At 40.4% G+C, this 12,436-nt stretch overlaps 1 protein-coding gene across 1 annotated transcript in view; it reads right to left on the reverse strand.

Moving 5' to 3' along the window:
* Window positions 1-12,436, reverse strand: part of Diaph3 (diaphanous related formin 3) — a 475,768-nt gene that overhangs the window by 440,525 nt on the left and 22,807 nt on the right. Inside the window, exon 2 of the mRNA XM_029469353.2 lies at window positions 9,770-9,802. Coding sequence (XP_029325213.1) covers window positions 9,770-9,802 — 33 coding nt within the window. The remainder of the gene's footprint in view (window positions 1-9,769; window positions 9,803-12,436) is intronic.

Raw genomic sequence — 12,436 nt, forward strand, 5'->3', positions numbered from 1 at the left:
TTCATATGGGGGAACAATCATAATTCCCTAGTTATGAATTTTCTTTAGTTTTTTAAAATTGTATCTTAAATGTATTTGGAGCACAAAAAAGCCAGAAGGCCATAACAGCAGGATGGGAACATATATTCCACTGAAGAGCTCCGAGCCTCTAGCATAAGCTTACAGCCAGTTACCATATTCCCTAAGTAACCATTCTATTACTTGAAGAGCCACATATTGTCTGAGGGCTTTATATCAAGTCACAAAACAGGATCCTACTCCGGAAGGCTTATAAGTCATGTTAACAAGCTAAAGGAGGAGTCTTGTTCCCAGTCCTATAGCAGACCTCACTCAGGGGTCTGCCCTCCCACCTTACCCCCATCCCCTGAGGACTCTGGCAAAGGTTTCTGTGGATGGAGCTTTCCTCCATCCCTACCCCATCCCCATCTCCTTGTGTCAGTCATCTGTGCCTAGCAAAACTCTCTACCTGAGAACCGAATAGACTCACTGTCTGGGAATCAGGTAGCGAATTTTCATTCTCTCTCCTGTCTACCATTACAATTGCTCCCATCACATAACAGATCATTTACAGGGGACTGTCCTCTCACCTTATCCCAAGTCAATGGGACTTCACAGAAGCCACAACGTGACGAAGTGCAGAGAGTGACAGACTTTGGAACACTCAGTCCTAAATGGGAGGTTTTCAACAAACCACTCCCCCTGGGCTCAGGGAACTCTGCAGAAGAGGAGTCAGAGAGACTCAGGCAGGGAGAATGAAGACACCAAGGAAACAGAGTCTCCAAGACAAAACAGGACACAAATTCAAACTCCCAGGTTGTGGCAGCAGACACAGGTCTAGGCCAGATACAGTCCCAGTGCTGAAAGAGGAAGACATGAGTCTCCAATCCCTAACTCAAAAGCTACCTCCAATTGGCAACTGCTAGACAAGGAAAAGTCGGTTTTCTCTAAGAGAATCTCACTGGATACAAACCCCACTTGAGGACAGGCCCCATGCTGAGCAGTAGGTGCCAACAGCAAAAAGCATAATGGTATTTATGGAGATCCTTTGTTGCACAATGCTTTCTTTGGGCATTTTTATCCAAAAGACATTATTTGTCTTTTGCTTATCCATTATGGTTTTTAATTTTGTGGGTTTGGGGGGGGGGACAGTTCTTGTGCTTTTTCTTTGTTTTATTTTGTTTTTCTGTTTGCCTTGTTTTATTCTGGTTTGTTTTTCATCTGTTTTCTGAGAGAAAGGCAGAGAAAGGCTTGGAGTTGGATGGATGGGGAAGTGGGGAGGAACTGGGAGGAGTCAAGGAAGGGGAACAGTGGTCAGAATATACTATAGGAAAAAATATTTTCAGAAAAAAAAAAGCTAAGGTACAATCTATAGACAACAGACACAAATAAGACATTTCAAATGGAGTATAATATGCACAATTCAATATAGATAGATAACTGATTGCCATGCAAGCCAGAGCTTCCTGGGGAGAAAGAATAAGTCCAAACAAGTGTAAATGAGGACACTGGCAGAAAGAATGTAAAGAGTCAAGAAATAATCAAAAGGGAACACTGGGAGGGTAGAGAGACTGTGAGAATAAAAACAAGTGGCTCAATAAGGGAGGGGTCTACAGAAGGGCCCTCCAGTCCCTAGAGTAAATGGGACAGTCATATGAAGGTAGGTCGGCGAATCAATCTGTCTCTCCTGAAGGAAAGGTCAGAGGTATCTATGGCAGCTGCAATCTTCAGAGGTGATCATCCACGTAAGGCACCACGGAGAGAGGAGAGCAGGGGCCGCAGGAGGAAGCTGCAGAGAGAACACTTGAAGACAGGAAGACAAAACACACACACATAATAGAAAAGAAAAGGAGAGGTCAGAAGAGTATGAAAGTGGGAAATTTGGTCTCCTGAGGACAAGAAACCTCTATTCTTCAAAGAGAAAACCAATAATTACATCAAGTAATATAGATAAACCTAGTAAATTTGCAAGAAGTAAAAATTAATGACTAATAATATGAACTTGAAAAAGTCCTTTCATAATGATTACAAAGTCACACCTCTGCTGCATGGTCAGCCCTCCACAGGCAAACAGCTGCAGAAGAAAACTTGACTAAAACTAGCCAAGTAGGTTTTTTTGTTTTGTTTTGTTTAGTTTTGGGGGGTGGGCGGTGGCGCAGTTCTTTAAAGGTGTCTCAGGTCAGCAAGACAGCTCCACCGGTAAAGGTATGTCCCACCATACTGACAACCTGAGTTCAATGCCTGGAACCCACAGGGTAGAAAGGAGGATCAACTCCCACAGGTTATCCTATGACCTCCCATCCCTGCTATGGCAACACATGCATGTGTGCTCACTCAAAGGAAAAGACAATAAAGTAAAGGGTGTATTGCCTCTGTGTGGACTATGAACAGATGTGCTCTTGTTACTGTCCTCTAGGCAAGGCCACAGCCAGGAGAGAAGACCCAGAGCCCGGGGTTCTTTCTCACAGAGCCTGGCCTTTGAACTCTGGAATTCCAAAAGAAGGAAAATGATATCCTCATTTCTACCTGAGTGGTGCTTGCAGAGATGCCTGTATTCTGTGGACATGAAGATGTCCTTACTCCTATGGACAGGGTACCCACCATATACTTCCCACCCCTCCCTCCCACATCCTTGGGCTCAGCTCTTGCCAGGAAATGGGGAGGCCATGAAGGAAGGAAACCATGGCTTTCATGTTCTCCTGATGTCCTGATCAAAGTATACGGGGGGATATGCATGTTCTACACAAGTAACTGAGCAACTGTAGACTTGGGGGTCTGCAGGGTGACTTGGAACCAATCCTAATGGATACAAAGGGACAACAACATGCTCTTACTTGCAAAGCTCAAACACAGAAAGTAAAAGTGACCAAAATGAAAGGAGAAAACCCAAAGCTCTTAGAAAACCAAGGATGAAGAAAACATGAACATCAACTCTCAGGATGCATGCACTATTCAGACACATTCAGCAGAAGAATACACAACACGACAGCCCACAGTGTGAGACATAAAGCAGAACCTGCTGGCAAGGCTGGAAATCACACACACCATAGCCTGTCGCGAAGAAAATTACAAACTGGATGAAAAGTTAGGAAAATTCCAACTATTTGAGATTTAAAGAATAAGTGACTAAAAATACACCCATAGTAAAAAGGAAATGTTAACTAGGAATTACGAAATACTTCCAACTGCAGAGTAGTGGTGGCACAAGCACTTAATCCCAGCACTCAGGAGCAAAGGCGAATCCTCTGTGAATTCAAGGCCAGCCTGATTGATCTACAGAGCAAGTTCTAGGGCAGCCAAGTCTACCCAGTGAAACTATCTCAAACAAAGGAAAACAAATTTCCAACCGAATGAAGACATCGGTCAGCTGACAGACACTATCACATTCCTCAAACAGAAGCTTAAAGCATGAGGTTTCTATATGAGCAACAAGTATTTTAAGTTTCCTCCTTAAGAAACAAGAGAATAAATTTTAAAAGACAAAGTAATTTTAAAAACCTAATGTATGTATAGAAGTGAACAGTAACTATAGTCACTAGTAAAATACTGGTTCTTGGAATAATCAGTAACATTGAAACACTTCAACCAAACTAAACAAGAAAGAAGAAAAAAATTAAAGATCACAAGCTATCATTATCAGGTTTGAAAAAGATAATATACCCTACATTAAAAAGATAAGAAAATACCATAAGCAACATTAAGTCTGCAAATTCGAAAACAAAGTTTTAAAAAGAAATTCTTTGAAAGGTAAACTAGCAGGACTCACTTAAATGATAAGAAGTGGATCACCTGAATGGTTGTTTATTTAGTAATAGATATTGTAAACAACAGTGAGAACTAAGCACACAGCCTGTCACCATCATCAGGCATCAGGGGAAACTACCCATTTCTAAGGTTAAGCATATACCTAGCACATGATCCCCCTCTAAGCAAATGTCTACAAAAAAGAATAAGCAAATGCTCACTGTGACTTTATTCACAAAATAACCCCAAAGAAGGGAGAGGCAAGCCTTCTGTAGAAGTGTGAAAATAATGAGGCAAACACAGTCCAACACACTGTGAGATTCTACTTATGTGAATTCTCAACCTCAACTGTAGCTCAGATAGCTGATAAGGGTTTGTCAAGACCTATGATAAAGGAAAGAATGGTAGCCACAAATGAGCACAGAGGTGACCTTTTGGGTACAAAGGTGTTTCAAATTATGACTGTAGTATATGCATAATTATAAATATTTTCAAATATCAGACTTTAAGACTGGGAATATATATATGTATATATATATATATGTATATATATATATATATACATATATATATATATATATATAATGCATCCAATTGAAACATGCAAGATACTTATCAAACCTACTTTTATATCTGCTTTGGTTTGCTAAGCACTTTTACTTGATTGTCCCTTGAACAATACCTGTAAACAGATATCAAATCATGAAAGTTAATTGCTTACACAAACTGGCATCAATAACTGGGGATAGCTGTCATCGTAACCTATCTCTCCACAAGAAAAACCCAAGCAACAAAGACCAGATGCTAATGGAAAGGCACCATGACTTCCTCCAGTATCGCTGCAGGCCAGTATTTGTTTTCTAGCTCTAGCTGCTATTTGTGGGTCATCAAACCCACTTAGTTGATTAGATCATCTTTCTCTTTTTTTAAGTATAGAAGAGTGAAGAAACGTGGAAAGAAATAGAGGGGAAAAGATCAGAGTTCATTATGCTGAGAAACAGCACATGCTAGTTATAGAAACTCTGGTTCCAACTGAAAATCAGCCTGTAGGTTTGTGTGGGCTGAAACACAAAAGCAAACCTCACACCCTACCACGGGTCCTAGTCAAAAAGATGTCTGAATGCCATTGCTACAACCACAAATGGGTAACAAGGAAAAGAATGTTAAATGTGTATCTTTATGCAGTGGCAGAACAGAAATAAGGAGTCCAGCAGAGATACTGAAGATGGCTGCAGGAAACAAGCTGAAACTTCCTAAACGCTGGAAGACCTCAGTGAAGAGCCATCTGGGTAATTCAGCCTGAGGCCCTCGGCCAGCTCTTCTTCCTTATCCTCCCATGCCCAGTGCCTCCTCCCCTCTCACCCTCCCGCCTCCCTACTTCTTTACTTCTGAGGAAAACCTTACAAGCCCAAGTCTTCAAAGGAAACAGTGCTGCAATGGTTCCTTCCTTTACCACCCGACCTGCTCTCTTAAATGAGGAAGGTGTTCACATCTGTTTTTAAAGGACACTACTTAAAGTTTACTTAAGGAGAAACCAGCACTGCAATAATCCTTTGTTCCTATAACAAGGCTGCTGCCTGACAAATTCAATTCTGATAACTCACAAAATAGCCTTGAAATAAGAAGCACCCTTGCGGACCTTTAACAAAGCAACCTAAAGGGATGAGATGGTTTCCTTTGTATGGAGGGGAGGGGAGAGGTGTGACATGCACAATTATGCAGGTTCACTCACCCAGGCAAGGCCTGTGGAGACCAGCAGTTGAGTTGGGGTGTTTTCCTCTATTTCCCCACCTTGTTTTTTTTTAAGTCCCAAGGATTTACCCACCTCCACCCATTTCCCCTGATTTTGCATCCCTGACATCACCTCCCTGACTTGCTCTCCCTCCCCCAGCTTTCAGGGCGCTGGTGATCTAACTGCAGATCTTCACACTAGGAGGGGAAGCACTTTATCCCCTGAGGCATTTCCCCAGCCAAAGGGCAGAGCTTCTAACATTAGTGCTGGCTGCTATAGTATCCATGTTTCTAAGATACTGTTGCTTTAATGTAGGACCACAGAAAAATATTCTCCTGACTTTTCTCCTGTTCAGCCCCAAAACAGCTATTCACATTAAGAAATTCTGTATTAAAGCACACATGGAGCATATATGCTTTGGAGAAGCCCAAAGCTAATTACAACCATCCTGCCCACAAGGCATCAAAGCATCTAACACCAATGCTTCCCTAAACTCTAACATGCTAGGCACCCTTTAAAGAGCCCTCAAAATACCCTGGCACCCATGGCCCTATCATAGTTCAGCCATCATGTATGCACCTCCCCTGTACAGCCCTGCAGCAAATGTGGCACACTGAGTTTCTGTCTGCATACCAGGAGGCAATTATTAAAGGAGACAAGAGGACAGGCAAGCACAAAACTGGGAGCAGTGCTTCAATCTGCTTCAGACTATACAGAAGCCACCAGAACCCCAAGAGAAAGAAGAGAAGCTATAACAAGCTGCGCTTTACAAATACATGATCAAGCAAGTGCTTAGCTTATCAAGGCCACTGAGCATGGCAGGAGGGAAGCTCTGACTGTCAACAAGGCTCTCATGCCTCCAAGTGCACTGCTCTTTCGCTGGATCCATCACCAACACGGAAAAAAAGGAATCTTTTCTTCTCCTGTTCAAGACAGTAATGCTCATTATCTTCCTCAAAAATAACAGCCAGTTCATCCTTCTCCACACTCCTGCCCCAGCCTTCACAGAGAACAGGACAAAGCACAAGATAAAGAGAAGCTGCAGTCAGGTATCCAGGTGAGGAGATGAGCTACCCATCCATGTGCATAGCAGAGATGAAGGTGGGATCGAGGCAATGGGGACCAAGAAGGAAGATGGCCAGAGTAACTGGGGCAGGGCCAACATCAGAGAAAACTGTAAGACTTGCTACAGAGCCAGGATGTGGAGCTTATGCCTGTAATAGCATCCGCTCTCAGGAGGCTGAGGCAGGTAAACTGCTTTGAGTTTAGGATCAGTGAGGTCCAGACTACCAAGTGAGACCCTCTCAAAAAAAAAAAAAAACAAAATTACCCAATAAAAGTCAAGTCAGGTGCTTTAGAAAAGTATGAAACATGTATTGTCTCACTGTCTTTACCTTCCAAAAGTTTAAACTGGTGAGAACAGGAAACAGTGCCATGTTAAAGATGCACTTAGCTACCAAATATTTTGATCTTGTCAAAGTCAAGCATCAGACAAGAAGTAGAAGCAAAGAAAGGGAACAGGAGGGAGAAAGAATGAAACAAGTTTTCACTGGGGAGGAACCCATCATTTGCAGAGCAGACGCCAAGGATACTGTCTAGAGTGGTCTATTGACGCTGCCGCCCCATGGCTGGCTCTACACTGAATTAGTAAAGGCTGGGCTTTGCAGTGTGCATGAAAGGCCATGTAATAAAGAACAGCATCTGAAAGAAAAGCACACTGTGACAAAGTCTGAACAAACCTCAAAAATATAGAGATTATGATCTAAATGAAAGGAAGGATACATCGTGTCCAAACAGCAGCCTATAGTTGGCCCCATCCAAGGAGAGGATAGACTAAGCACAAATTCATAAACCCACTTATATTTCCTAAATACACTGTCTCACTGTCTCTACCTTCCAAAAGTTTAAACTGGTGAGAACAGGAAATAGTGCCACGTTAAAGATGCACTTAGCTACCAAATATTTTGATATTTATAGCACTAGGATGTGTGTGGTGTGCATGTGTGTAAGCGTGTGTGCGTGTACATGAAGGCCAGAGATCAATTTCAGGTGTGTACTGCTAGGCTCTCCATCTTAATTTTTGAGACACAGTCTATCGCTGAACCTGGAGGTCACCAATTAGACTTTCATAGGTTTTAAAGGTATCTGCCTGTCTCTGATGAGGTGACAAACACACACCATCACTTGAAGCTTTTTATACAGGTGCTAGGATCCAACTCCGACCTCATACTCACACAGCAGGCAATTTACCAGCTGAGCCATCCCTTTATCTTTAAACAATGTGATAAGATGTTTGTTCTACTATGTTTTGTAACTTGAACATGTTTGATTCACAAAGCATTATGAATGAACCTTGATTACCCTAAAATTAGAAAGTCATTCTTTTTTTAGTTAAAAATTACCACAGACTGTTCCAATTATTTGAAATACCAAAAGCAGGCAAGTCATGGAAGAGCCTGGTGGTTACCCAGAGCTGGTCAGCTGGAGGGAAGTAAGCAGTAAGTATTCACAGGCAGGTACAGAGCTTTCTTCTGACAATCTGGGCAATGTTCTAAACTAGCTTACAGTGGTGGGTAATTCCTGTGAATATGCTAGAAGCCACTTAATTATAAACTTTTAGTGGATGAAATGAATGCTATGTAAATTGTATCTCAATAAAGCTATTACAGCATGGTACATTCTCATAAAATCCAAATATAAAACATAAAAATTACAGTTGGTTTTACTGCTGACTTTAAGAAGCCATTCATTTATAGAGGCTGAGTAGGCATCTTAGTGGTTAGCATGATTATCGTGGGTTCAATTCTCATCGCCACAAAAACAGGGAGGTGGGGAGAGGAAGAAGGTATTCATGTAAAAACGAAGTGAGAGCCAGCGCAGAAAGAGTATGGGACTGAAAGAAAGTAGAACAGCATTCAAGCTATAGCAGAACAAGATCCCTGGGACAAGGTACTAAACCCTTCTCTGCTTCCATGCCCTCAAGTGTGAAATGAAAATAGCATCTACTGGACAGGGAGAGAAGCCACTGTACAACCTTCGTCAGTGTTCCAGATCACTGTCATTTTCTAAGCACTAGGCTGGTCACGCTCCACCTGACTGGACAGTCAATGATGGAATGCATGTATAATGGCATATACTGCACAGCCTATGTGTGTAGCAGACCATACCATCATGGTTTATCCAAGTTTATACCTAAGGAGGAAGTCTCCTAGTTCTCTGCGTGTGTGCACCTGTGCATGTTTGGCGTGTGTGTGTGTGTGTGTGTGTGGGTGTGTGTGTGTTTGACCTCAGAGCCTTCAGACGTCTTCCACCATTGTTCCCCACCTATGATAGAGTAGACTCTGAACCTGCATGTCACAATTCAATCGGATTAGGTTGGGTTTTAGGGATATCTGCCTGGTGTCAGGTGTCATGACTATGCACAGCACTGCTGAGAAAAATTCACATAAATACTTTTCTTTTTTAGATAATTATGCTAAAAATGTTTCTCTTAAGATCCTTACTATTCAGGAAAATATACCAACACTATACTTCAACTTTTAAATTGTTCATGTCAAGATCTATGTCTCTTTCGTTTTCACACACCTACCTTTTATCTAGGTGCTAAAGCCAGCACTCTGGATACTTAAGATGACAAACATCCTGACTGCACTCCACTTTGCACTTGCTGTCTGTCAGTGATGCTGAATACCAAATCTAGCCGGTGAGGTACTGACTGAGTTTTCCATTATCTGTGGCTGCTACCGTTATCATGCCTTTCCCATGACCTTGTGTATTTATGTATGAGAAGTGTCATTCTAAGGAAGAATCATTTGACCGCACAGCCAAGACGTTAGTTATGTAGTTGACACCCTATACTAACCTGAAAGTAAAGCAGGTGTGCCTGCTTCCCAGCTTCAAACAGAATTTCTCAAACACATTCATGGCATTCAACCTGCGTTACTTTAATTAGCAACTACACTTCTCTCCCAAGCCACTGTGTCGTTAGCTGCCTTTCCTACCTGTTTTTGAAAATATGCAACTCATCCTCAAAGAATGAGAGCTGATTTGAATGATTCAAAGTTGACTAACAATTTGTAATTAAACAAAATTTTTATATTAACATATTGACTATTCCTTTTCACAGCATACAAGCAACAATTTAATGTATTTTACCAGGTCTAGCTCCTATGTTAGCACCATAAACACATTCTTAGCACATGCTGGTTTTGGCATTTTCAAAAGTGTTAATACAGTATTCTAAGAGCAGTACACAGTTAAAACACATAACAAAGGGAAAGTTGAAGATAGCCTTACCATATCATCTGTCAGTGTTCTAATATTTAAATGCTGCAAATGAAAAAAAAAAAAATCAGTCAGTAATTTATAACAGCTTTTTTTATTTTAGTTAATGAGTGCATTCTACAATGCTAACTTGAAACTAAATTCCTGATGGTGCAATAAAAATATGTATTGTTTTAATCTATTTGTCAAGAAGACAGACAAAAGTTACCCTGCATGCAATAGTTTTAAATATTTACTAAAATCTCTTGGTTTTATGAACCTCAAATTAGAAACCTAATAGGGGTAAAATAAATATATTCTCCTAATTAATAATTAGTACTATTCAATATCCAGAGTCACACCATAATGATATAAAAATTTAAATATGACTTTCAGAATTTTTTGGTATATAAAATGCTGTAACTTTAAATTTACCATTAGTATGCAGCAAAATAGATAATGAAGTACTTTGCTGGCTTAATGAACTTAAATAATTCTAGCAACGATGAAGAGTGTACTGGAATGATTATCTGCATCTTTAACAACACTTTGATTTATCACCAGTGGTGACAGTAGACACTTTTCAATTTCATTGTAGCTTATTTGAGACCTCTTTGGCTGATTTCCTTACTAGACAAACAAGGCCACTTTAGAAAATGAATAAATTAGTTTCACACAAAGCATAGTTCAAAAGAAAAAAGTATTTAGGAAGAAAAATATCTGTTTTAGTCATCAAGGGCAGGGCAGCAATTTGTATTCAGGTAGTTATATTCAATTTCCAATTCTCCTTCCTTATTCATTGGAGCATTAGAGCTTTCAAAGACAGAAAGGGTCAAACATTTTTAAACAGGAAACTAAATCTATTCATTCACGGTTATAAGGAAGACGTGCTAACAATTGTCATCTAACATGTAAGTGTTACATAGTTAAATTTGACATTTATTGAACAGAATAAAATTTGCACTCATTTTGATCTACTGAAACAGCTTTATATTCATTACTTTACCATAATGATGATCTCAACTAAAAATGTGTCAGTGTAAATAGTACTCCATATTATCTGTCTTTACCAACATGTCCCTTCCTAATGAGGGGGAATGGGGATATACCTGAAAGAAGCATAAACTGTGTATACCAAGAGAAGGTAGCCATGTTAATGACCAACACTGCCATCCCAGAGACAGATACTACAATTAAATACCAAAACTACACAGCTCTCAAAGAAGGTACAAATCCTACCTTCCAAAAGAACAGGTTTATACACATTGACTTTGATTAAATAAACGTACTTGCTATTATTCTACAATGGGAGGGAGGTATCACCCCAGTTACAACTCAGCTGGCTCCTAAAGGGGGTCATTTCAAGCACCTGTGAAAACGAGGATGTATAAGGTTCTGAGAGTAGCATGTTGTATGGTCTAATTCTTAAAAAGCAAAGTCAAGGAAATCAAGTATAAAGCTGAAATACTATTTAGAATAGTACACAACCTACCAATCCAATGGTAACACTACCAACAGGAGTTGTTTCAGGAAAACACCATAAAAGTGATAGATAGGGTATCAGATATCCTGAAGCTGGAGTTACAGCCGGTTGTGAGCCACCACATGAGTACTGGGAATTGAACTTGGGTCCTCAGGAAGAGCAGCCAGTGCTCTTAACCACTGAGTCATCTCTCCAGCCTCAAGTGAGAGATTTTTAAGAGCAAACAATTAAAATAGACAATTTTCAGAGAAATAAAAAGTTATTCCTATAGAGGAGGTATAGAAGATAACTAGTCAGTGACACCTGTACTACAAACACATCAGACGTAAAAGATAAAGAATTAAGTGTTTAATGGCCAGTCTAGAATACTTAACAAATCTGAGACCATTCTGAGCTATAGGAGGCTATGTGGTTTTTGGATTTAAAAAAAAAAAAATTAAGAGTAAAAGTCATATAAGAAATCAAAGTCACATGCTATTAAATCAAAAGATGCAAACACCCAAGAAAAACACATGTATATGTCTTCAAAGGCCAAGGACTGGCCAGACTTTTAAAATAAAATTATATGCTGAATGTGTTAGCGCACAACTGTAAATCCAGTACTTAGAAAACTGAGGCAAGAAGACCATAAGAGCCAAGGCCAGACTGGACGACATTGCCAAAAGAAGCCTAAATAAATAAGCTGTTCACACAACTTTCATTTAAGTGGACAGTCACTCGAGTAGAAATCAGGTGTCTTTTTCTAGCTTTTTCCTAGTTCTGAGTTTGTCTTCTTAAGCTACCTCTTTGCGGTGGTTTCCAATGTAATATAAATACTTGTTCAAAGTTTGATCTTAGACTATGCAGATATATATAAACCAAGAGACAGCATATTATTAAATACACTGTTTTACACACAGAAAAATGTGATGAATCCAAACAGAGTCATAGAACAGGGGTGGGAATCGCAGAAAAAGAAACCTCGAGAGCTGAAGGTACGAGAAGCACACAGAGCCTGAGGAAAGAAAGCAAGCAGCTCAGGCCAGTTCATTATTCCTACTCCTCAGAAAAACACCTCCCTATCGATTCTCACCACCAGCAGGACAGGCTAGGACGGTTCGGGATGCCGGCAGAGGCAAGGGCTGAGGACAAGCCTGGAGATATTGACTGACGAGGGGACAGCTAGAAACCTGACCTTAGAGATCTGCTGCTTTATCAAAACAATCAAGTCAAAACAT

The sequence above is a fragment of the Mus caroli genome, unplaced genomic scaffold (genome assembly GCF_978045245.1).
Source record: "Mus caroli unplaced genomic scaffold, Mus_caroli_1 scaffold_12, whole genome shotgun sequence".
NCBI lineage: Eukaryota > Metazoa > Chordata > Mammalia > Rodentia > Muridae > Mus > Mus caroli.